This window comes from Rhinoderma darwinii, chromosome 5 (assembly GCF_050947455.1).
Source record: "Rhinoderma darwinii isolate aRhiDar2 chromosome 5, aRhiDar2.hap1, whole genome shotgun sequence".
Lineage (NCBI taxonomy): Eukaryota > Metazoa > Chordata > Amphibia > Anura > Rhinodermatidae > Rhinoderma > Rhinoderma darwinii.
This window is the reverse complement of record NC_134691.1, coordinates 187,787,527-187,814,196: the sequence shown is the minus strand read 5'-3', so window position 1 is coordinate 187,814,196 and position 26,670 is coordinate 187,787,527. Positions and strand designations below refer to the sequence as shown.

Sequence of the window (26,670 nt, the reverse complement as noted above, 5' to 3'; positions counted from 1 at the left end):
ATAGCGCTATTTTTCCTGTCAAAACTATGGATTCCTCGGTGGAACCCGACAGACCCCATTATAAGTGAATGGGGTGAGTCGTCATAGGGATATGCCACAACGCAGGTGTGAACAGAGCCTTAGCCATGCCAACATACATTGTCATTGGGCAACCTTGTGAAGACCAAAGGCCACTCGTACCACATATGGTAGGTAAAGAGACAGTTTAAATAACAATTTCAGATCATGAATGTTTTTGGGTTATAAAATGACTCCACATGTATGCTTTGTTTAGGTGAATGTGCCTTTGGTATCACTTCTTGTAACTGTGATGCAAATGATGATATGTGGAGGATGGATGAAGGAGCAATAATGGATAGGTCTTCTCTACCAATTCAGGAGTTTCGGTTTGGAGGTACAGGTGATGTGCCAATGGCAATGGCATATCACCGCATAGGCAAACTCCGATGTTGGGGAACCAGTAAGTCAGCATTAACTCATACTACAGAATCTTTTTAACTGTTGGCTTCCAGTATTTAGCCACCTGTGAAATAAAAAGTATCCAATGTTAAATATTCTATTGTAAATTTTAATTTTTCATAGAGAGGCTTTGATTACTGAAAGAAATATTAATTAGTTAAAACATACACACCATTTGCTGAGGCATGTTATAGGCTTATTCAACATACTAGGTCTGTCACAAATGGCTGCAAATAAATAACCCTGGAGATAGTCATGTTTACCATTGTAAAACAATTAAGGCTCTGTTCACACTGACGTTAATGGCTCTGTCAGCAGTTCTGTCACATTTGAAGTATAGCACAGCATACAATGCTATTCTTGCAGTCAAAATGATCGACACCACAACAGAACCCAGACAGACCTCATTATAAGTCAGTTGGGTCCATTGGACGCTGTTGGTATCTGTCATAGCCTTGTGTCTTCCCTTATGAATAGAAGTCATCATGACGATGTGAACAGAGCCATAGTTAGCTGATATTGTTTCTTAAAGCAGAAAAAACTTTAGAGAATTTCTGTCTTAAATTACAGGAAATATGTAGTGATTTAAGTACTTAAATTGAACTCTTATGTGTCGTAGGCAGGTTTGCTGTTCAAGTCTTAAAAATGCTGGGTAGCACCTGTGTTTGGCCTGTAATGATGAGCTTATATAGGAAATGCTTTTTAAGCTTCACTTTTCTATACCAGATAGCGACACAGCTGTTGGTTGCGAGCCACAAATGGTTCCTCAGTCACTGGTTGAAAACCACTGATCTAAGGACTATGGAGGCAGCCGAAAGTCCCCTGACCTCAGACATTGGGGAAATGAAGGGTTGGGATCATGTTGGATTTGAACATTCCTGATTTTTGGTTCCACTGGAAGATCATTGCCATAGGGTCTGGCAACAGCTTATTTCCCGTTCCCAATTGAAATATACATCTACACTTGGCTGACAGCTATCTAATGTATATGGTCAGCTTTAGTCTATGGAATTATTCACACAGACATATATTTATCTGACTGTATAACTATACATAGTCTGCGTTTTCTAAATATGCAGAATGCTCCATCATAGACCGTATTACAGACATTGTTCCCATGAAGTCAAATGTTCAATGTCCGTGGCTTCTAGAATCCTCTTGAGATTACTTGGCACAAATTTTTGCTTGAAAGTTTCAGAACCTCCAGTGCTAGAGTCATGTGCTGCTCTAAAAAAAGTTGGAATTACTGACTCGGGACGATACATAATTGACCCAGATGGAGTTGACAAAGGTGTTCCTCAGTTTGAGGTCTTCTGCGACATGTCATCCCTTTCAGGTAATCCTTTGCCTACAGTTTATATGTTGCAGTTTATATATACGGTAATCTAGATAAAGAGTTAAATCTCTTTACTTATCTTTTACTGGTCCTAAGACACAGCCTGTATTATAACCCAGAGTTGAATTTGGTATTCTGCTGGTTGTGAAATTAAGAAAACCACACTGTGTGAACATAAACATTTTCTTAAAACAAAAGATCACACAGAAGAATTGAAAATTTGAAATAAAACTCTGTCTAAGACAGTCCAATAAATTACAAAGGAAACCATGATAAGTATGTTTCCATGAAATGTGCAGCTAATACCATGTACAACTCACTCCCTAACTAAACATGCCAATGTATGTGACTTAGATATATCACTGTGTGTAAACTCAACCCCGATGATCCCTAGAATTTTGAGGCTTATTGTTTGACTATAATCGTACAAACATATGCTTTCTTACGTTCTAGCAATTTTTTTTCTGGTAATAATATAGTACTATCGTCATTGTCTACCATAAATTTTTATATAATACATGTGTATTTTAAGGTAATTGGGTCAGGGCTAGCATTACGACAATGATTGGCAGGGTAATTTTTTTTTTGGGTGCGTATTTTATGTCTTTTTCACTTAATTAACTTTTTCATGACCAAGGGTCATTGAGGCCCCTTGTATCCAGGTCAAATTTTCCATTTCTGATATGCACTTCTTTAAACGATAATATCATTGCAACCGCTTTGAATATCACAACTATTTTTACTTTGTTTTTGTTTTTTACAAGACTTATGAGGCTTTCATTTTCTAGATTAGTTATTAACTCCATGGTTTCAATTTTTATTATCAGCAGACAAATCAATAAAAATGTGAAAAAAAGCTTTTTGGTAATTTTTTTAAATATATATTTATCTATGTTATATATATATATATATATATATATATATATATACACACACACTGTACAGCTCTGTAACAATCAGTCATCTTCTGTCTCCGTCACTCTCGATCGCTGTGAGCGGAGAGTGAAGCGGGCTATAAGGCTATATTCACACGACGTGAAAACCCCCCTGCAGATAGCGCAACTCCCCCTGTAGATAGCGCCACTTCCTCTGGCCAGGGAGATTCTGCTCCTAGAAGGAGCCCCTGATGTCTCAGTTCTTATATGGACATCAGGGGCTTCCTCTAAGAGCAGAATCCCGTGACAGAGCGTCGGCACTGCTCTGGCCGGGAATTCCGCTCCAGGAGTAGCCCCTGATGTCATTGTCCAATGGGAATTTCGATACATGATAGAGAGTTTAAGGTCTCACTCATTTGTGGACGATGTCCCCCTGACTATTACAAACTCTCACACCTCCTTACCTAACCTCACTAACATCCTCTATATGTATGGGGGTCTATCAGGATATAAAACAAACATAGCCAAGACAGAAGCACTCCCTATTAAAGTCCCCCACATACCCTCCAGCAACTCAAACAAAACTACAAATATAACTCTAAAGATGTATCTCTGACCTACCTAGGGGGTCCAACTCACCACCTCCTACACCTCAGCTTACAAGGCCAAATTTACTCCTATTTTCGTAGAGTTACATAGACATATGGCCAGGTGGAACTCTCTCCCTATGTGCTTTTTTGGACGCATCGTGGCGGTTAAAATGACCCTGCTTCCCAAACTGCTATACTTTTTTGAGACGCTACCTGGGGCGGTATCCATGAGGGAATTGAGAGCAATGCAGTCTTCTATTCTCAGATTCATATGGCACTCCGGTAGAAACAGAATCTCTAAATCTGTCCTACTATCTAGTAAATCTGATGGAGGACTATCTGTTCCTGACATTGTGAAGTATTACTGTGCTAACTCGTCTCTGTCGCATCCCATTTTGGGCGTCCCTTCGGGTATACACAAAGTGGACCGAAATTGAGAAACTATGGATGGCTCTGATTCATCCTAATTCCCTGCTATAGGATGACCCCCTAGTCTTGCCCTCATCTACCCTTCTGGGCCCCATCCGATTTCAGAGAGAAATCAGGGAAGTGTGCAAGAAACGCTTCCATTTGGCATCAGAATGCCCCCCCCTTAACTTCCATGTTATGCACCCCTACTATACCAGGGGGAACCACCTCACAGATGGTCCGACTTTGGGCTGGGGCAGATATATTCCACCTGACCGATATGGTTAATCCCCTTACACTAGATCTACACCCATTTTCTTACTTCCATCAACATCATAATATCTCCTCTTCTGCATTTTTCCCACTATCTGCAAATTAACTGATCAACTGATCAACTGTCAGTTTTTCATGGCCATTTTGCATCAGTGTGTCTCTAAATTTTCATCTATTTTCAGTCCGTCTGTCCGTTTTTAATGGCCGTTTGACATCCATTTTGCATCAGGTTTTCATGGCCGTTAAAAAAACTGATGAATTTCATTGGTCAGGCTTTTTTTGTCCCAACCCCCTAAAAACAGCAAAAGGAAGGTCACATGTTCACCTAGACACTATTTACAGCCTCCCTGTAGATGATGCCACACGCCTCCCTGTAGATGATGCCACACGCCTCCCTGTAGATGATGCCACACGCGTCCCTGTAGATGATGACACACGCCTCCCTGTAGATGATGCCACACGCCTCCCTGTAGATGCCACACCCCTCCCTGTAGATGATGCCACACCCCTCCCTGTAGATGATGCCACACACCTCCCTGTACATGATTCCACACCAGCCTCCCTGTACATGATGCCACACCAGCCTCCCTGTACATGATGCCACACCAGCCTCCTTGTACATGATGCCACACCAGCCTCCCTGTACATGATGCCACACCAGCCTCCCTGTACATGATGCCACACCAGCCTCCCTGTACATGATGCCACACCAGCCTGCCTGTAGATGCCACATCAGCCTCCCTGTAGATGCCACACTAGCCTGCCTGTAGATCGTGCCACATACTCACGAGAGCAGCGCCGTCTCTCGTCTTCTTCACTTGTGGTCACTCGTCTGCACGGGATCTGGCAAGGCAGCGCGACGGGGCGATGATGTCATCGAGGCGCCTTCAAACCCGTGAAGACGAGTGACCACACCTGAAGAAGTGCCGCAAACGTGAGTATGCCAACGATAGCCAGCAAGGGAACTAGTAGTTCCCTTGCCAATCCCCATGTAACAGATCCGTTTTTAACGGTTGTTACATGTATTGACAGTCGTTAAAAACGGATCTATTGACTTCTATGGGGGCCGTCAGGCCGTTAAAACGGCCGTGTGAATGCACCCATAGAATATCATTGTTCTGAAAACGGCCATGTGAAAGCCGTTACATGGCCGTTTTTCACTGTCGTGTGAAAGAGGCCTTAGAGAAAATACCAAATGCCCTCAATTTTTTTTTTTACAATATTGTAACAAGGAACCACACAAGGTGTGCACCACCAGTAAAAGGGCAGTAAACCATAGGGAAAGGTGGAAAAGTGTGTCGGAGTATTGCTGTGACTTAATGAAATATTTATTAACCCTTTCATGACTGCCATACGGCTATATACGTTCTAACTGCCGATGCCCCGTGCAGTTAGCACGTGTATAAACGTTGACAGCCTGGAACAGGTTTAATGAGTGCAGCGCTGCACTCTCATATCTGCTGGGGCTTTGAGAGCCCCGGAATACACCCCCACTGTAGATAGTGCCATCCACAACCCCCTGTAGGCAGCGCAAAACCCTCTGTAGATAGCGCCACCTAAGTTCCCTCCAGCATTGGAATCCCCGGACAGTGCTCTGGGTAGCAGCTGCAGACAGCAACGCCCCGCTGTAGATAACATTGCACCCCTCACCGCACCTGAACTGACTTTGGGAGCGGAATCCCCGGTGTCAGATCACACTGGCCGGGGATTCCGCTTCTAGAGGGAGCCCCTGACGTCACTGTCCAATTGGACAGTGACGTTTGTGGTTCTCTCTAGGAGCGGAATCTCCGGCCGACATTCTGGACGGGGATTCCGCTACTGGAGAAGCCCCTGGTGTCACTATCCATATATGGACAATGACGTCAGCGGCTCTCTTTAGGAGCGGAATCCCCAGTGTCAGATCGCTCTGTGCCAGTTTTCCGCTTTTAGAGTTAACCCCTGACATCAGGGGCTTCCAGTAGGAGCGGAATCTTCAGCCAGAGGGATTCTGCTCCTACAGGGAACTACAGTGGTGCTATTTACAGGAAGGGGGTGCCATTTACAGGGGGAGGAGGGGGTAGCGCTATCTGCAGTGGGCATATTGCTAAATACAGGGGGGATGTTGCTATCTACAGCAGTGGTGGTGCTATTTACAGGAGGTGTGGTGCTATCTACAGGGGGTTGCTATATACAGGGGGTGTGGCACTATCTACATGGGTAATGTGGCATTATATTGGCACTATCTACAGGGGATACTGTGGCGCTAGCTACATGGGCACTGTGTTTAGCACTATGTGGGCATTACCTACAGACGGAACTGTGGCACTATGTGGGCACTGTGGCACTATCACTATCTATGTGGGCAATGTGGCACTATCTACAGTGGTATTGTGTCACTATCTACCTGGGCTCTGTGGTGTTTGCAGGGGTTTGGGACAAAAAACCCTAACGAATAAAATGCATCCAATAAAATTTTGAGTCACATTGATGCAAAACAGCCATGAAAAACTGCCAGTTGATCTGTTGTTGACTGCCATTTTTTTCACAGTCGTGTGTATATAGCCCTCCCCACTCACCCCTCACAGCAATCCAGGGTGACGGAGAGAGAAGAGGACTAATTGTTACAGAGCTCTACAGTGTATGTATGCATATATATATATATATATATATATATATATATATATATATATATATATATACACACACACACACACATGTACATATATCTCTATCTATATATATATATATATATATATATATATATATATATATATATAAAAATTATAATTTGTTGTGATTTGTCTGCTCAAAATAAAAATTGAAAATACTAAATTAATTAAACTAATCTAGAAAATGAAAGCCTCATAAGTCTTGTAAAAAACAAAGCAAAAATAGATATTATCGTTTAAACAAGTGCATATCAAAAATGGAAAATTTGACCTGGACACAGGGACATCAATGACTCTTGGTTATGAAAGTGTTAACTATTGAAAATTTTATTAGAAAATCAACAGTCGGCATGAGTCAGACGATTGCAGAGACCCCTATTTTTCTGCATCTAAAGGAGACAATTAACCATGGTTACTAAACTATGCCCAACCTTGCTGTACTATGGTCATTTATTGATATTGGCCATGCATAGAAACATGCCTGTGGAGATGGAATATCAAGATGGCATATATCCACACCTGGGTCCTAACAGAAGCATCTGTGTCAACACCTAATTGCACTCAGGTTGCTACATGTGCCGTGCCTGTGTCAATGTACTTGTCATAAAATAAGGCTGGAACGTATGTATAATGGCAGAATAGAACAATGTTGGTGAGATAACCTAGCATCTGCAGTTGGTACTGATGCTTTGTTCTGACCGTAAGTAGATATGGCAGGGCAAATAGGATGCCAGTTCTATCAGTGATCCAATCTCCCTGTGAAATGTGCTGCCAACAGCGCTCTGGTTATATACCAGAGCACTGACCACTGCTAACCAGCGCTGAGCTTCCTCTGCTCGTGTGCTGAACGTAGGAAGCGTGAGAGCGATGGGAAGGAGCAGGCGGGGTGGGGGCGCGTTTCGCCGGTATTTATGGCTTCTTCTAGGCCCCTAGAAGAAGCCAGAAATGCAGTCGAAACACGCATCGGGCGTTTTTAAATTATCCACAGTGGCACCCTGCCCTATAACCTAGCTAGAATACAACTAATAGTTCATCCTAATTTAAGTTGCGGTCCGGCTCTCACACAAGCCGCCTAGCCACTTCCGCTCTTTTCGAAAGCGGAGTAACTAGAGGGCAGAGCAGCAGTACTTAGTGCTTCTCACAGCCCCCACCCAGCCTGCTCCTTCCCATCGTTCTCACGCTTCCTCCGTTCAGCACACGAGGAAGCTCAGCGCTGGTTAGCATCCCTGTCACCTGGGCTGGACGCAGAGAGATCTGGGTAAGTATAATCTCTTTTTTTTCTGATTAGCGATTTTTGCGGCGGAACCGCAGCTTTTCCCCTGCAAAAATTGCAACATCTTCTATTTGTTACAGCCCCATTAAATTCAATAGGGAACACCTGCAACAGAAAACCAGTGATTCCACAGCAAATCCACAGTAATTACGCTACGTGTGGACATACCCTTATAGTGAATATTGTCACTGATAGGGCCGTGCTGTGTCTAGTAACACCCAGCATTAGTCTCCTCCATCCGGCATCCTGGTGATCTTGTAACACCCGGACTTATTGAGTGCTGTGCACGTATGAACAGAAAAGACAGAAGTGATAAAAACCGCTGGGCAACCGACATAATCTACAATAATCAGTATATAGCGTAAATTCCGAATATGTAATTTTTATCGTTCTACTCACTAGCATTCCCCCGCTGTAAGCCCGCAAACGGGCCATGTGCTGCATGCTGATGCATAGAGAGGACTACCTTGCTCGATGATATAATGGAGAGGATTCCTAAGACTCGTCATCCTCATGCGGCGCACGGCCCGTTAAAGGGCTTATAGCGAGGGAATGCAAGTGAGCAGAAAGAAAAACCTGCACATTCGGTATCAGTGTCTTTTCAGCTATTAACTGATTATTGTAATTTAGGGGGGTTTTCAGAGGTGACAGTCCCTTTAAGGACCTGGTCCGCCCGTCCTTCATATACAACGGACGGTCGTCAAGCAGCGAGATAACCAAGGTGTAACTGGTGACAGAACACTTGTACCTTATATGGCTTCTTTAAATGTTATCAACTACAAATGGTTAACCACAGTCGTGAGCACCAGTCACAGGAACGCAATATGGCTGCTTTTCTAACATGGCTGCTGTAACTGGGGGGAGTGGTAGAAACACTCCAGTAGATACGTGTTTTTTTTTTAGGGATCTATGTTTCCCACCTGTCGCAGGCTAATAATTCTGTCTCTGAAATTGCAGGTATAACGGTGGTAGGCCATAACAGTGAAAGACGGATGCCTGTGAGTCCATGTGAAGAGGCAGGGTGCTACAAGAGACAACTGGTATATTCTGCAGACTTCTTGCAGCTCAATGCTCTGACTAAAGTTTCACAAAGCTGTGAACAATTTGTAAGGGTAAGCCAAAAGTTTCATTGCTTTATATAGTGATGTGAAAGGTACACCTTCTCCCAATTTACCCATGGTTAGCAATCATATAGTTCTAACTGGTGCCAGGCTATAGAACTGATGATCTATATTAAAAAGCCCTTTAGCGCCAAGTTGTCAGTGGCTGAAGTTACAGGCTTGTCTACCTGTGTCACCATAGTTTTATCATAACAATAAGCAACAAATTAGAGCCCATTTATCAGCTTCTTACCTGTGCTAGAAAAATAAAAATGATGGATCCTGATTGTTTGTGCTCATTTCCCATAAAAAAAAAAAATTAAAAAAAGGGTCAGGATGCGTCATAGGTTAGAGGCAGAGATAGATCTTGTTTCCAGTGCGCTGTAAGTTCATCCTTTCAGTACATGACACAGAATACGGATTTTTAACACGTAAAAAAAAAAACTTCTAAGTGTTTACATGGCACCACTTAGTGGTCACACTAGGGAAAGAAGTGTGTTGAGAGACTGTTTTTTTTATTAGCAAAAAGTTGCAAATCTGGGTCCGATACACCTATATCTCTAAAAAAAAGTATTAAGTATACCTAGCATAAATCTTGTGTTACATAATAACTTTTACTTTGTTATCATTAATCCAACTAAATATAAAACAAGAAGTCATACGTGAAACATCTGATATAACCATGTATATATTGTTTTATTGTTATTTATTTTAAAGCAACATTAAATCTAGGGCGCTGTACATATGAAATACAGACATTTTTAAATACATAACATGAGACAATAAATAAGTACAATAAGCATGAGCTTGCTAAGTGACACACTGGTACAGAAGGAGAGTGGAAACTACCCGCAATGGCTTACAATCTACGAGGCAAGAGGAAAGGAGACAGAAGTTGGGGGTAAAAGCTGTTATTATGGTGTAGCGTAGTGGTGTCAGGGTTATTGTAGATTGTAAGCTTTTCTGTAGAGGAGGACTTTTAGTTTGCTTTTGAAGGTTTGGATGGTGGGAGACAGTCCAATGTGTTGGCATAGCAAGTTCTAGAGTATAGGGCATGCACAGGAGAAATCTTGAAGGTGATGATGTGAAGAGCAGACACAAGGAGAGCAGAGAAGAAAATCTTGTGAGGACCGGAAAGTTACGTGTGTGGAAGTATCGGGATATTAGGCAGAGATATATGAAAGGGACAGAATGTGGATGTCATGGTTAGTATTTTGAAATACATTTGCTGGGCAATGGGTAGCCAGTGATGTGACTGGCATGGGGGAGAGGCAGTAAAGTAACGAGTGGAGGGGTAGATAAACCGGGCGGCATAGTTGAGTATGGATTTGAGGGTTGCAAGAGTGTTAGGGTATGTTCACACGGCCAAATTTCAGACGTATACGAGGCGTATTATGCCTCGTTTTACGTCTGAAAATAGGGCTGCAATACGTCGGCAAACATCTGCCCATTCATTCTTTTTGCCGACGTACTGTGTAGACGACCTGTAATTTACGCGTCGTCGTTTGACAGCTGTCAAACGACGACGCGTAAATTTACTGCCTCGGCAAAGAAGTGCAGGGCACTTCTTTGCCACGTAATTTGACCCGTTCTTCATTGAAATCAATGAAGCACGGCTCAAGGTTTACGAGCGTCTCAGATGCCTCGTAAATTACGAGGAGCTTTTACGTGTGAAACGAGGCAGCTGTTAACAGTCTGTCTTTTCACCCGTAACTGCCTCTCAGCGTGTGAACATACCCTTAGAGGGGAAGCCACAGAGAAGTACGTTGCAGTAGTCTAGGAGAAAGATGATGAGGGGATGTACAAACATCATTTAGGGTTGAGGAAAGAGTAGGGTTGAGAAATGTTTTTGAGGTGAGGGCGGCAGGAGGTAATAAGAGTTTGGATGTGTGGTTTGTAGGATAGGTCAGACTCAAAGGTTAACATGTAATACTGGGGAAACCCATAACTGTAATTTATAGTTCTGGGGAGTGAGGTGGGGAGAGAGATGAGGAATTTTCTCGATGTTGAATTTTAAGAAGTGTAAAAATTGTAGAAAAATTAGAAAACAGTGCTCCACTAGAGTAATAACATCGGAGTCTGTGTTGAATAGACAGATGACAGACAATAAAAAAAAAGTGCTCGCCTTTCTTGGTGCAGGCTCACGAAGTCGACATCGGGCATGTAGATCCCCTTATCCAAATACTGTAGCAATTCTAATAGAAACTAGACTTCTTCCCTGGAGCGCTGCAGTGCATTGACCAAAGCAAAGTAAATTCAAGCTTAGGTTTTGATAAAGTTTGGATCTTTATTTAGACAGTGTTACGTGTTTCTACCTCGGACTGAGGTCTTCATTAGGCTAAGGTCAAGATACGGTTTTTTAAGGATGGATGTGTTGCATGATATTTGCATGTCTAAGTGAAGAAGGGCAGATGCCAGTGGTTAGTGATAGGTTGAAGAGATGGGTTAGGACTGGGATAAACACACTAGTAAGTTTAGCGATGAGGAGGTTTGGGATTGGGTCAAGTCTCCAGGTGGTGAGGAGTGATTTCGAGAGTAGGGTGGAAAGCTTTTCATCAGTTATGGTAATTGCTTGTGGGACAGAGAAGATATAACAGTAGCAAAGTAGGCCTGTTTAGCAGAAGTGAGTGCGGACTTAAAGAGGCTCTGTCACCAGATTTTGCAACCCCTATCTCCTATTGCAGCAGATCGGCGCTGCAATGTAGATAAGAGTAACGTTTTTTTTTAAAAACGAGCATTTTTGGCCAAGTTATGACCATTTTTATATTTATGCAAATGAGGCTTTCTAAAGTACAACTGGGCGTGTTTAAAGTTAAAGTACAACTGGGCGTGTATTGTGTATGTACATCTGGGCGTTTTGAATAGAAGTGTATGATGCTGACGAATCAGCATCATCCACTTCTCTTCGTTAACACCCAGCTTCTGGCAGTGCACAGACACACAGAGGCACAGTTGATTCTGCAGCAGCATCAGCAGCAGCAGCATCAGCGTTTGCAGGTAAGTAGCTACATCGACTTACCTGCAAACGCCGATGCTGCTGCAGAATCAAATGTAGCCTCTGGTGCCGATGTGTCCTCGCTCGTCCGACACGATGCAGGACCTGGGGCAGGAAGTGACGTCACAGCGTGATCTCTCAAGAACACGCTGTGTGTCTGTGCACTGCCAGAAGCTGGGTCGTAACGAAGAGAAGTGGATGATGCCGATTCGTCAGCATCATACACTTCTATTCACAACGCCCAGCTAGTAAAAGAAGTAAAAACGCTCAGATGTACATACACAATACACGCCCAGTTGTACTTTAACTTTAAACACGCCCAGTTGTACTTTAGAAAGCCTCATTTGCATAAATATAAAAATGGTCATAACTTGGCCAAAAATGCTCGTTTTAAAAAAAACAAAAACGTTACTCTTAGGGTAGATTCACACGAGCGTTGCGTTTTTGCGCGCGCAAACAACGCGGCGTTTTGCGAGCGCAAAAACCATTTGACAGCTGCGTGTGTCAGGCGTGTCTGATGCGCGGCTGCGTGATTTTCGCGCAGCCGGCATCATAGAGATGAGGCTTGTCGACGCCCGTCACTGTCCAAGGTGCTGAAAGAGCTAACTCTTTCAGCACCCTCGACAGTGAATGCCGAACACAACAGCGAAAAACCTGTAAAAAAAAAAGATAAAGTTCCTACTTACCGAGAACTTCCCGGCCGTTGCCTTGGTGACGCGTCCTTGGTGACGCGTCCTTGGTGACGCGCCTCTCTTGACATCGGGCCCCACCTCCCTGGATGACGCGGCAGTCCAAGTGACCGCTGCAGCCTGTGATTGGCTGCAGCCTGTGCTTGGCCTGTGATTGGCTGGAGCTGTCACTTGAACTGAAGTGTCATCCCGGGAGGTCGGACTGCAGGAAGGAGACAGGAGTAATCGGTAAGTTAGAACTTCGTTTTTTTTTACAGGTTCATGTATTTTGGGATCGCAAGTCACTGTCCATGGTGCTGAAACAGTTTAACTCTTTCAGCACCATGCACAGTGAATCTCTCCCGACGTCGCGGACCGGAAATTTTTTTGCCGGGTTCGGCCAAAACGAGTTTGGCCGAACCCGGTGAAGTTTGCCTCGGTTGTCGGGGTTCGCTCCTCGCAAAGACACTCCGTTTGGATGCTTGGAAACAGAAAAGCACGTGGTGCTTTTCTGTTTTCATTCATCCTTTTCACTGCTGTTGCGCGAATCACGCTCGTCCCACGGAAGTGCTTCCGTGTGGTGCGCGTGATTTTCACGCACCCATTGACTTCAATGGGTGCGTGATGCGCGAAATACGCAGAGTTATTGAACCTGTCGCGCTTTTTGCGCAGCAGACAAACGCTGCGCAAAAAGCACGGACTGTCTGTACTGCCCCATAGACTTGTATTAGTCCATGCGTGCCGCGTGAAAACCACGCGGCCCGCACGGACCGAATACACGCTCGTGTGAATCCCCCCTTATCTACATTGCAGCGCCGATCTGCTGCAATAGGAGATAGGGATTGCAAAATCTGGTGACAGAGCCTCTTTAAAGTTAAGAAGGGCTTCTTTTTATGTTGCGAAGTCTTCCATTGAGTGGGTTTTCTTCCAATGTCGCTCTGCATCCCTGAAAGTTTGCCTCAGTTTTTTTGTCAGATTGGTATGCCGGGGCTGCCTATTGTCAAAGCTCTGTTGTGTTTGTGGGAGGCGACTGAGTTGAGAGCTAAAATAATTGTGGTATTATTGAAAACAGTGACTGCTTTTGCATCATGAAGTGAGGATTTGGTAGAAAGTGGTATCAGAGAGTCTTAGGGGCCGTTCACATATGTCCGTTGCTCCTGTCATTTTCCCTTCGGCGTGTTGCAGAACAGCCGGAGGGAAACTGATGCTAGAACGGATCCCATATCTTGTCACTTCGTACGGCGCTGGACCAGTGCAGGAGCCGGATCCAAAAACGTTACCTGCAGTGTTTTTGGGTCTGGCTCCCAGGTGGGTCCGGGCCGTATTCTATCTAATTTAAATGTGACCGGATGAACGCCGGGTGCTGCCATATCCACCTTCCTACAGCACCCGGCGGGAATTCGGCCAGGGGGATGGCCCGCTGTCAACTGTATCTGCGTCCTCAGGACGCAGATACAGTTGAACCCAATTCTGAAGCAGGGAACATCAGCTCCCTGCTTCAGAATTAGTTCAGCGTGAGGAGCAGGGGGAGCTCCTCTGCTCGCCGAGGACTTCCCTAATTTTAGTGCTGTGCTCGGGGAAGCCCTTGACGTTACTTTCCATATATGAACAGTGACGTCAGTGGCTACTGATTGAGCAGAATCCCTGTTGCCTATTATCTTGCCGGGGATTCCGCTCCTAGAAGAAACACCTGAGGTTACTATCCATATATGGACATTGACGTCAGGGGTTCCTCCTGGAGCGGAATCCCCGGCCAGAGTCGGCAATGGGGATTCCGCTCAAGGTGTAGCTACCGACGTCACTGTACATATATGGACAGTGGCATCAGGGGGTCCTCCTTGAGGGAATCGCCGGCCACAGTGTCGACAATGCTGTGGCCGGGGATTCAGTTCAGGCAGTATCCCCTGACGTCACTGTCCATATATGGACAGTGGCATCAGGGGCTCCTCCTGGAGGGAATCCCCGGCCACAGCGTCGGCAATGCTGTGGCCGGAGATTCCTTTCAATAAGTAACCTCTGATGTCACTGTCCATATATGGGCAGTGGCTCCTCCTGGAAGGAATCCCCGGCCACAGCGTCGGCAATGCTCTGGCCGGGGATTCCGCTGCTAGAGGGAGCTTTAGTGGCGCTATCTACAGTGGAAGGGAGGTAGCGTATTATACAGTGGGGGTGGCACTATCTACAGGGGGCGCTGTGTGGCACAATCTGCAGGGGGCGCTGTGTGGCACAATCTGCAGGGGGTGCTGTGTGGCATTATCTACAGGGGGTACTGTGGCATTATATACAGAGGGCACTGCGGCATTAGCTACAAGGGGAGGTGGCACTATATACAGAGGACACTGGCATTATCTACAAGGGGTGTGTGGCACTATATACAGGGGATGTGTGGCACTATCTAAAGAGGGCACTGCAGCACTATCTACAGCGGGTGTGTGACACTATCTAAAGAGGGCACTGCAGCATTATCTACAGCGGGTGTGTGGCACTATATACAGAGGGCACCATTTTATTATCTACAGGTGTGTGTGGCATTATCTACAGGGGGTGTGCGGCACTATCTAAAGATGGCACTTCCATTATCTACAGGGGGTGTGTGGCACTATCTAAAGAGGGCACTGCGGCATTATCTACAGAGGGTGTGTGGCACTATCTAAAGAGGGCACTGTGGCATTATCTACAGGGTGTATGTGGCAAGTTTTAAAGAGGGCACTGCGGCATTATCTACCCCTGTAGTGTAGGGGACTATATACAGAGAGCAGTGTGGCACTATCGACAGAGTGAACTGTGGCATTATCTACATGGGGTGTGGCACGCACTCCGCCCATGGCATTTGAATACAATATAAATAAAACGAAAGAATTTTTGAATCACATTTGCCTGTGTGCCGAATACTTCTCTACATACGATTGGGTTGGGACCCTATTCGTGCACCTCCTATAAGTCTAGTGCATTCTGAACCAATACCGACATGGGGTGTGTGTGTTACTATATACAGAGGGCACTACAGCATTATCTACAGAGGGCACTGTTTCATTATCTACACATAAAATTCATCTGTTTTAACCCCTTCAGGACTGAGCCTGTTTTGGCCTTCAGGACGAAGCCGATTTTTAAAATCTGACATGTGTCACTTTATGTGGTAATAACTCCGGAATGCTTTTACCTATCCAAGCGATTCTGAGATTGTTTTTTCGTGACACATTGGACTTTATGTTACTGGCAAAATTTGCCCGATAGATTCAGTATTTAATTGTGAAAAACACCAAAATTTAGCGAAAAATTGCAAAAATTAGCATTTTTCTAAATTTAAATGTATCTGTTTGTAAAACCGATAGTAATACCACACAAAATAGTTACTAGTTACCATCCCCCACATGTCTACTTTAGTTTGGCATCATTTTTTGAACATTATTTTATTTTTCTAGGACGTTACAAGGCTTAGAACTTTAGCAGCGATTTCTCATATTTTCAAGAAAATTTCAAAAGGCGATTTTTACAAGGACAAGTTCAGTTCTGAAGTGCCTTTAAGAGTCTTATATATTAGAAAGTCCCCAAAAAGCACCTCATTTTGAAAACTGCACCCCTCAAAGTATTCAAAACAGCATTCAGAAAGTGTATTAACCCTTTAGGCGTTTCACAGGAATTAAAGCAAAGTAGAGGTGAAAGTTACAAATTTCATTTTTTTTATACAAAATTCATTTGTAATACATTTTTTTCTATACCACAGAAGGTTTTTCCCAAAAAATGTAACTTATTATTTATTGCCCAGATTCTGAAGTTTTTAGAAATACCCCACATGTGGCCCTAGTTCGGTCATGGACTGAAACACAGGCCTCAGAAGCAAAGGAGCACCTAGTGGATTTTGGGGCCTTCTTTTTTTAGCATATATTTTAGGTACCATGTCAGGTTTGAAGAGGTCTTGTGGGGCCAAAACAATAAAGACCCCCAAAAGTGACCTCATTTTGGAAACTACACCCCTCAGGGAATTTATCTAGGGGTATAGTTAGCATTTTGAACCCACAGTTTTTTTGCTAAATTTATTTGAATTAGTTTGTGAAGATGAAAATCTACTTTTTTCTGAAAAAACGTAGAAATTTTTAATTAAAGCAATTTCTCCTGATTATAGCAATACCCCATATGTGGTAATAAACTGCTGTTTGGACCCACAGCAGGACTCAGAAGGAAAGGAGCACCATTTAGATTTTGAAATTCTGATTTTGCTGGAATGGTTTTCAGTGCCATGTCGCGTTTGAAATGCACTGGAGGGAACAAAATAGTGGAAACCCCCGGAAAGTGACCCCATTTTGGAAACTACACCCCTCAAGGAATTTTTCTAGGGGTAAAGTTAGCACTTTGACCCCACGGTTGTTTTGCTGAATTCATTGGAATTATTCTGTAAAGGTAAAAATCGACTTTTTTTCTGAAAAAAGGTAACCATTTTTAATTTTTACAAGGAATAAAGGAGAAAAAGCACCCCAACATTTGTAAAGCAATTTCTCCCGAGTACGGCAATACCCCACGTGTGGTCATAAATGGTTTTTCATTAGAAAGTAATTAACCCTTTCTGGAGTGATCCATTTTTTTCTTTTCCTTCTTAGTTTTTTCCTCCCCGCGTTCCAAGAGCCACAACTTTTTTATTTTTCAGTCAATAGAGCGGTATGAGGGCTTATTTATTGAGGGACGAGCGGTCGTTTTTATTGGTGCAACTTTTTGGTACATACAACTTTTTGAGCACTTTTTATTACATTTTTAGGTAGAGCCAAGGTGACCAAAAAAACAGCGATTTTGCCGTTCTAAATTCTTTATTTTTTACGTGAGACGCTCCATACATCACCCCCCACACTACGACATGCTATGTCATGGTGCGCGCAGGGGTTAATGCGCAGCGCATGGTGCGGAGTGAAAATTACAATTTTCCACTCATATGCCATTTTAGTGCACTATATGTTATGCCCAGTTTGTGCCACTGAAGACAAATAACTCAAAATATTAACCGGGTTCTCCCGGGTATGGCGATGCCATATCTGTGGACGTAAATTGGTGTTTAGGCACGCTGCAGGGCTCAGAAGGGAGGGACGCCATTTGGCTTTTGGGGCACAGAGTTTGCTTGGTAGTTGTTCTGTTTGGGGTTTTACTGGTGTTTCAGTTTATAATGTGGGGGCATATGTAATCTGTGCGGGGTACATGTTATCTGTGCGGAGTACATCAGGGTACATGTTATCTGTGCGGGGTACATCAGGGTATAATAATGGGGTAAATAAATAATAATCCGCAGATATGTGGCCGGTGTCACACTGATAAATGGTGCCCGATCTTATCTGCTTTTGGAACACTCTGCACATTTTGCATCGCCATATTCTGAGAGCCAGAACTGTTTTATTTTTTCTCCACCGGAGCCGTGTGAGGGTTTATTCTTTGCGGGACAATCTGTAGTTTTCATTGGTACCATTTTGGGGTATCAGAAATTTTTTGGATCACGTTTTATTCCATTTTTTGGCAAGCAAGGTGACCAAAAACCATCAATTCTGACAATATTTTTTATTTCTTTTTTTATGGCCGTCACCCTGGGCTATAAATGAACATTATACTTTATTCTGCGGGTCAATACGATTACAGCGATACCAGATGTATATAATTTTTTTTATGTTTTGCAGCGTTTGTGCAATAAAATCACTTCTTTATAAAATAAATTAATTTTTGTGTCACCATATTCTTAGAGCCATAACTTTTTTATTTTTCAGTCAAAAAAGCGGTGTAAGGGCTTGTTTTTTGCGGGACAGGATGTAGTTTGTATTGGTACCATTTTGGCGTACATGCGACTTTTTGATCACTTTTTATTGTATATTTTGGGAGGGTTGGTAACCAAAAAATTGTGATTCGGGCACTGTTTTTCGTTTATTTTTTTCGCGGTGTTCACCGTGCGGGAAAAATAATATTACAGTTTTATAGTTGGGGTCGTTACGAACGCGGCGATACCAAATATGTGTACTTTTTTTAACGTGTTAATTTTTTTCCTATAATAAAAGTCTTATTATAGGAAAAAAAGCATTCTTTGTTTATGTCACTTCTAACTTTGATTTTTACACTTTTCAAAACATTTTTATTATCTTTTTTTAACTTTTTTACTTGTCCCACTAGGGGACACTTAGACTTGTAGCTCTGATCGCTGCTGGAACACATTACACTACACACGTAGTGTAATGTGTTCTAACTGTCATTGTGACGTAACTGTCACACTAACAGGAAGCAGAGGAGGAACGGCCGGAGGCTGATCCTCCGAGGCTTCCGTACATGGCAACCCGGAGGTCATTGTCTGGCCTCTGGTTGCCATGATAAGGATCGCCAGCCCCCGCAAATATATGTGGGGGGCTGCCGATCCGCTTTAAACCTCTTCGATGTGGTGATCGCAATCGACCACCGCATCGAAGGGGTTAATTGCCGATTTCAGCGGCGACAGGCCGCTAATCGGCAACGGGGAGAGCAGGGCTGACACCCTGCACAGTTAGCCGCTGCGGTGTAGCGCCGCGCGGCGGTTAACTTTTAAAGCGCGGACGTAACTGTACGCCCAGGTGCGCGAAGTTACTGCTTATCTGGACGTACAGTTACGCCAAGGTGCGGGAAGGGGTTAAAAATTTGTCAAAAACAGAAAACATGGACATGGAACGAATACAAAACAGATGCAAAACGGCCATCAAAAACAGACCTAGATGGCCGTTTAAACGGCCGACACCCGAACCCTGTTGTGTGAATGGAAACAACAGCAATCCCAGCGTGGTGTGGTGTGACTAGGAGATGCGGGGTGGGATTGGGTAACTGTAAAGGCGCCAAACACTATCTACTCCCTGAAGTTAGGGCTAGTGATTGGAGACTTTGCAGATTCACAGGGATGCTTCGAAGATCTGATTTGTTGCAGCAGCTGCCTTCTGGGCTCTCTCTCTAGGTGCCGGCCTTGGCACTGCTTTGAATAAGACACACGTGACATTACAATGTCTGTGTCAGACTTCAGTGTAGCGCTGAGGCCGGAGCAGAGAAGGAGAGCCCTGACATGGTACACAACAAATATCTAATCTATCATGTATCCAATCTATCACAAGCTATGCACCACTCTGATAAAAATTGGCACATTTTCAGACCCTAGATAACCTTTTTAGTGGACCATTGTGGTAAAAACTGATGTTAAAAATGGATGGTAAAAACTGATGACAACTAACGACAACTGATGGTTTTGTAGTAAAAATTGTGAAAAAACCTGATGGCAACTGATACATTTTTGCATCAGTTTTTGTATCAGTTGTAATCACTTGAGAGACAAAAAAAACCTGATGCTGATGCAACTGATATATGTGAACGCACCCTTAGAGGTCATTGAAATCCAAAGTTCCTACGATGTTGTGCTAGTGTTTGGACCGGAGGGAGTTAGTCAAAGGGAACAGGGAAGAAAATGTTAGTAAATTTATGTCAGATAGGGGGAGAAGCGAGTTTAAGGGTATGTTCACATGTACACGTCCGTTACGGCTGAAATTACGGTGCTGTTTTCAGGAGAAAACCGCACCGTCATTTCAGCTGTAATGGCATGTGCAGGCGTCTTTCGCTGCGTCCATTACGGACATAATTGGAGCTGTTTTTCCATGGAGTCCATGGAAAACAGCTCCAGTTATGTCTGAAGAAGTGACAGGCACTTCTTTGACGCGGGCGTCTAATTTACGCACCGCCTTTTGACAGCGGCGCGTTAAAAAAATGACCGTCGGCACAGAACTTCGTAAGACCCATTCTAATGAATGGGCAGATGTTTGCCGACGCTTTTGAGCCGCATTTTCGGACATAATTCGGGGCTAAAACGCCCGAATTGCGTCCGTAAATAGTGTGTGTGAACCCAGCCTAAGGGGTTAGATAAGGAAGAGCTGGGGGTAAAAAAAATAAGCTCTAGTGTGTTGCAATCTTTGTAAATGGCTGTGGAGAACCACTAAGGGACCGTTCACATATGTCCTGCGTCTGCTTCAGTTTACCTCCGGCGTGTTGAAGAAAAGCCATAGGCAAACTGATGCCAGAACGAATCCCATAGCTTTCTATAGGATCCGTTCTGGCACAGGGAACCGAATCCAAAAACATTACCTGTAGCGTGTTTGGTTCTGGCACACAGGGAGGTCCGGCGCCGTATCCTATCTATTTTAACTGTGGCTGGGTGCTGCCGCATCCACCTTCCGGCAGCACCCGGGAAGGTGGATGTGAGCTAGGAGCGGAATCCCCGGTCATAGCATTGTCGGGGATTCCGCTCCAGGCGGAGACCCTGACGACTACCCTTCCACGCATCTCAGATTCAGCAGTAGAGTCCCGGATTCCAGGCCGTGTCCCGCTGCTCCGTGCGGCCCAGGGTATGTCCCACTGTCAACTGTGTTTGCGTCCTCAGGACATAGACACAGTTGAACTTAATACTGAAGCAGGGAACGATCAGGTCCCTGCTTCGGAATGAGTTCAGAGCGGAGGAGCACAGGGAGCTCTTCCGCTCGCCGATAATTCCCCGTGCACAATGCTACTGTGTAGAGCTATCTACAGGGGGCTGTGGGACATTATCTACAGGGGATACTATGGCATTATATACAGGGGGTACTGTGGCATTATATACAGAGGGCACTGCGGAATTATCTACAGGGGCATGTGTGGCACCATCTACAGGGGATGCTGTGTGGCGCTATATACAGGGGGCAGTGTGACATTATCTACAGGGGTACTGTGGCATTATACATAAGGACATAGGGGGTACTGTGGCATTATATAAAGAGGGCACTGCGGTATTATCTACAGGGGAGTGTGTGTGTGGCGCCATATACAGGGGACGCTCTCTGGCGCTATCTACAGGGGGCTGTGAGACATTATCTACATGGGGTACTGTGACATTATCTACAGGGGGGATTGTGGCATTATATATAGAGGACACTGCGGCATTATCTACAGGGGCATGTGTGGCACCATATACAAGGGGGGTGTGGCACTATCTAAAGAGGGCACTGCAACATTATCTACAGGGGTTGTGTGGGACTATATACAGAGGGCACTGTGGCATTAGTTGTCATCGGTTGTCGTTAGTTGTCATCAGTTTTTAACATCTGTTTTTACCACAGTGGTCCACCAAAAAGGTAGTCTAGGGTCTGAAAATGTGCCAATTTTAGCAGAGTGGTGTATAGTTTGTGATAGATTGGAAACATGATAGATTGGAAACATGAGATTAGATACTTGTTGTGTACCATGTCAGGGCTCTCTTTCTCTGCTATGGCCTCAGCGCTACACTGAAGTCATACACACACATTGTAATGTCACGTGTGTCATATCTAGTCCAGCACCAAGGCCTGGCGCCAAGAGGAAGTGCCCAGAAGGCAGCTGCTGTCCACTGACCTCAGATCAGATCCTCGAAGCAGGCTTGTGAGCCTGAAAATACGTCAAACACTAGCCCTAACTTCAGGAAGTGATAGTTTTTGGCGCCTTTACAGCTACCCAATTCCACCCTGCATCTCCTAGCCACACCACACCTCACTGGGATTGCTGTTGTTTCTATTCACATAACAGGGTCCCAGTGTCGGACGTTAAAAACGGCCATCTAGGTCCGTTTTTTGATGGTCGTTTTGCATCTACTTTGTATCTGTTCCGTGTCCGTGTTTTCAGTTTTTGACAGATTTTTAAAAACAGATGGATTTCATGTGTAGATATTGAAACAGTACCCTCTGTAGATAATGCCGCAGTGCCCTCTGTATATAGTGACACACATCCCCTGTAGATAATGCCACAGTTCACTCTGTAGATAGTGCGACACATCCCCCTGTAGATAATGCCGCAGTGACCTCTTTAGATAGTACCACACACCCCCTGTAGATAATGAAACAGTGCCCCCTGTATATAGTGCCACACACCACCTGTAGATAATGCCAGTGCCCACTTTAGATAGTGCCACACACCCCCTGTAGATGCCACAGTGCCTTCTGTATATAGTGCCACACACCTCCCTATAGATAATGCTGCAGTGCCTTCTTTAGATAGTGCCACACCCACTTTTTATAGTGTCACACGCCCTGTAGATAATGCCGCAGTGCCCTCTGTAGATAGTGCCGCACCTCTCTAGGAGCGGTAGGGCAACGGTGATGTGAACAGGCCCTAAGATAATAAGGATAGAACAGAAACAGTAAAAGAGATAGAAAGTGATATTAGGAATGTAAACATGTTTGCTCTATATAAAGCAGGGTTAAAGGAGGTTAAAGCTCACAATACTTACAAGATAAAACTAGGGGCGGTGCAGTCAGGGGTGAGACATACCAGTAAATTTATGCTTGTATTATACATAAGAAAGTATTTTAGAACATTAACGCGAAGTGTCAAAATATTGTGCATGTTTTATATCTAGTCATAAGTGGATACTTTTGCTGATATTATTAAAAAGGTTTTTCCATCTTCAGATTACTTATTCATAGGATTATATGGTCCTAATTATCACCATTATTCAACAGTAAAGCGACCCGAAAGTCCAATAAAAATAAAATAAATTACCATACATTTGAAATAGGACCGGAAGGGTTGCTTTAACTTAAATATATAAAATTAGAAATGTATAGTCAACTTACCTGCTGCCTTGCTCTGAATTATTTGGCCTGTATTCCAGTCCCCCGTTTTTCCACTCTCCAAGATAGCCGACGCAGTCTCAGACTTCACTATAGGGAGTTTCTTCAGAAGTCTGAGACACCCCCCACCCCCTCTACTGCCCTCTGATGGACCCAGCGCTGGCACAGGGGCCGACTTCATTAGCGCTCGTCTATTAGAGGGCAGTGGAGAAGGTGGTGGCATGAAAAAGCAGCTTTCCATAGCGAAGTCTGAGACTTCAGCTGCCATCTTGAGGATTGGAAAACAGGGGACTGGTAAGCAGGAACGGAGGACGGATCATTCAGGAGTGGGGCAACAGGTACGTTGAATTTACATGATCAACGTATAGTAACATTTTTTTACCTAAATATATAAAAAACACAGTAGCAGATCAGCTACAAAGCACAAAAATAATAACTAAAGGTCATTTATAATCAATATCCAGCCAGCCTAAACAAAGAATGTGACATAAAATAAAAATGTAGAACAAGGGAGGGAGGGCCCATGGTTCTTCAGGCTTTTTCCTGCAAAACAAACAACTGGTTGACTAAATCCACATGGCTTTTAGAACATATTGGACTCAAGACACTGCTGCCAAGGACCAATAAGAGAAACCAGGGTACTGTCGCTATAATTCCAGGAGTCCACTAATGTTTGGGCCTAAGGTGCCTGTAATTCTGTGCTTGTCAACAAGAGCAATACCTTATCTACTAAGAATTATTATTACTTTTTCCTATTCCAGCTTGATTGCCGCCATTTGCGTTTTATCCAGTCTGGATGGGGCTGGTGGGTTTCCTGGGATGGAAAAAGAATGGATTACTGGGGTGGTGCTGATCCCTCTATTGGAGGTTGTGCATGTGGAAGAACAGGTATATTATACACTATATATTTTCTAAGCTTCCTTCATCTTTAACAGAATATGCTCCTATTTGTGTCCCTTAGGTACCTGTTCATACACGGATAAGCTCTGTAATTGCGACAGCAATGACAATATCTGGAGGACAGATGATGGGTTCCTACGAGACAAGACAGCACTGCCAATCCAGGCTGTTTATTTTGGTGACACCAATGATTTCCCACTGGAGATGGCTTATCACACCATTGGAAAGCTAAGATGTAGAGGTTGAGGTATACAGAAGTGGATTGCCTAGAAATCAGCTTACATTGAAGTAGAATGACCTGTAGATTCCCATCTGAGCTGTAAACCTGAAAAGAACTTTGACTAACATTTAGGCCCCGTGCACACTACCGTATTTTCCATCTGTAATTACGGACCCACTGATTTCTATGGGCTACGGACACCTTTCCGTATTTTTACGGATGGCTGTCCGTGCCGTAGAAATGATAGTCCATAATTACGTCACGTACTCCCCAAAGTCTATGGGCGCTTACGGAAGCATTGCTATGCGACACCAGGGGATTACCCTAGAGTTTTTTTTGTGGGTCCTTAAATACGGATGCATTACAGATGCACTACGGATCGTATTTATGGACACCCTTCTGTATATGTGGATGATTTACGGAATACTACGGATTTGTATTTACGTACAGTATTTATGGATGGATGAAAGATACGGCCTAAGGCCCCATGCACACGACCGTAGATTTCGTCCGTAATTGCGGTCCGCAATTAAGGATCCATTCATTTCCATTGACCACGGACACCTTCCCGTATATTTGTGGGAAGGTGTCCGGGCCGTAGAACGCCTCCGCAAAAGATAGGACATATCCTATTGTTTGCTTTTTACAGACCGTGCTCCCATACTTTATATAGGAGCATGGTCCGAAAATGTGGGTGGCGGACCGTGATTACGGGCATGGCAATATGCATGAGGCTTTACCCCTGCATTATCTCTGTTCCCATAAACTGGTTAGCTTTGTAGCTGGGTCATACATAAATGGCAGGTGGGATATTTCTAACTCCAAGTCATCCATTTATTCATATAGGGCCCTCATCATTTACCTAGATGTGCCATCTCTCTATATATATTATAAATTCAGGTATTCCTTTTAGCAAAATAAATTGAAAATGTGTGTAATGAAGATAACATTTCTTTGCATAAGTGTAACAAAAAAAGAAATGCAAGAAAAAGAAGAAAAGATGACTTATTTTATTGTAAGGTTATATGCAATAAAAAGTCATGTTAAATTGATGTGTTTTTATATAAAAGAAGATAATATAATCCCGTTGCCATGAACAGGTTTTGTGATTGCATTCCCAGGGGTCTGGAACCTGGTACAAAGGTGAGAATATGTGGGCTTCCTGTTTGCAGCAGATGTGACAGTGTATGAAAACCATATCATGTATGAGGCATGTGTGTATAATTGAATAATAATAATAAGGCTCAATTCAGACTAATCCATGGCAAAATCTGCATTTTTTTTTTACACATAGATTTTGCTGCAGATCTGCTTTAGGTTTTACCTTTTGCACTGCAAAGACTAAAATCCACAGCAAATCTGCACAATTACCATTCTGCGATTTTGAACATCTGCAGCATGTGTTCAAATCTGTAGCTCATTTTTTCCACTACATGTGAATGGGAATTTGAAAACCACATTCACCTGTATTAAACTTGAAATTTGTTGAAAATTTTTAATGCAGAAGCTGCGCAGCAAATTCACATCAAATCGGCAACAAATTTGTTACATCTGAAAGCGACCTAGTAAGCTGCAGACAAATTTGCAATGCAACCGCAACTGGGCAGTCATACAATATGGTGGTGATTCTCACAGCCAGAATATTAATATTTATTTATAAAGCACCATCAGCTTCTATAGTGCTTTACATAGTATGGTATTGGGATAACACATTGTAACAGTCACAAAAGACCAATACATTTATTTACAAGTTACAAGAAGTATGAAACCTGCCCATATGAGCTTACAATCTACAAATAATAGGGCGTAGAAACAAGAGGTCAAGAAATGGAGCAGCACCTCTAGACACGTCAGATGGAGGCAATTTGGAATAACGGTTTAGGCCAAAATATATGCTTGTCATAAGTGGTAAACTTTAGACGGTTTGTAGTGTTGGACAAGAGATCGGAGACAAGAAAGTATTTTTATGCGGGAGTTCGAGGAGGTGATAAGGTTGCCATTGTAAGTGCAGGTTACATGTAGGGTAGAATCTTTGTAGATTTATATACCCCACAAAGAATGCAAGGTCAGTTTTTGCATCTAAAAAGAGATTTAGGCTTCCTTCATACACACATAGAAAAATAGTGCATGCGTTTTTTATGGCATTTTTTTGCCAAACAGTGGTTTTTTTACATTGCGAATCGTGTGATTCAAAGATCATGTGATGAAAAGATTCCTCTGTGCAACATGTGATAAAAAAAAAAAAATGCAATGACAGAAGAGAAAAATGCCCATAAAAAAAGGAAAGGCTTGTAGTGCTTTTTATATTTCTCTATTGACCT

At 43.6% G+C, this 26,670-nt stretch overlaps 1 protein-coding gene across 1 annotated transcript; it reads left to right on the top strand.

Annotated features, from left to right (window-relative positions):
- The first annotated feature begins 287 nt into the window (after positions 1 to 287).
- Positions 288 to 25,287, top strand: LOC142652815 (contactin-associated protein-like 2). Its single transcript, XM_075828495.1, has 5 exons — positions 288 to 460; positions 1,652 to 1,795; positions 8,820 to 8,974; positions 23,991 to 24,117; positions 24,191 to 25,287. The coding sequence occupies exons 1-5, from the start codon at positions 325 to 327 to the stop codon at positions 24,373 to 24,375; spliced, it is 747 nt and encodes a 248-aa protein (XP_075684610.1). The 5' UTR covers positions 288 to 324; the 3' UTR covers positions 24,376 to 25,287.
- Positions 25,288 to 26,670: the final 1,383 nt, after the last annotated feature.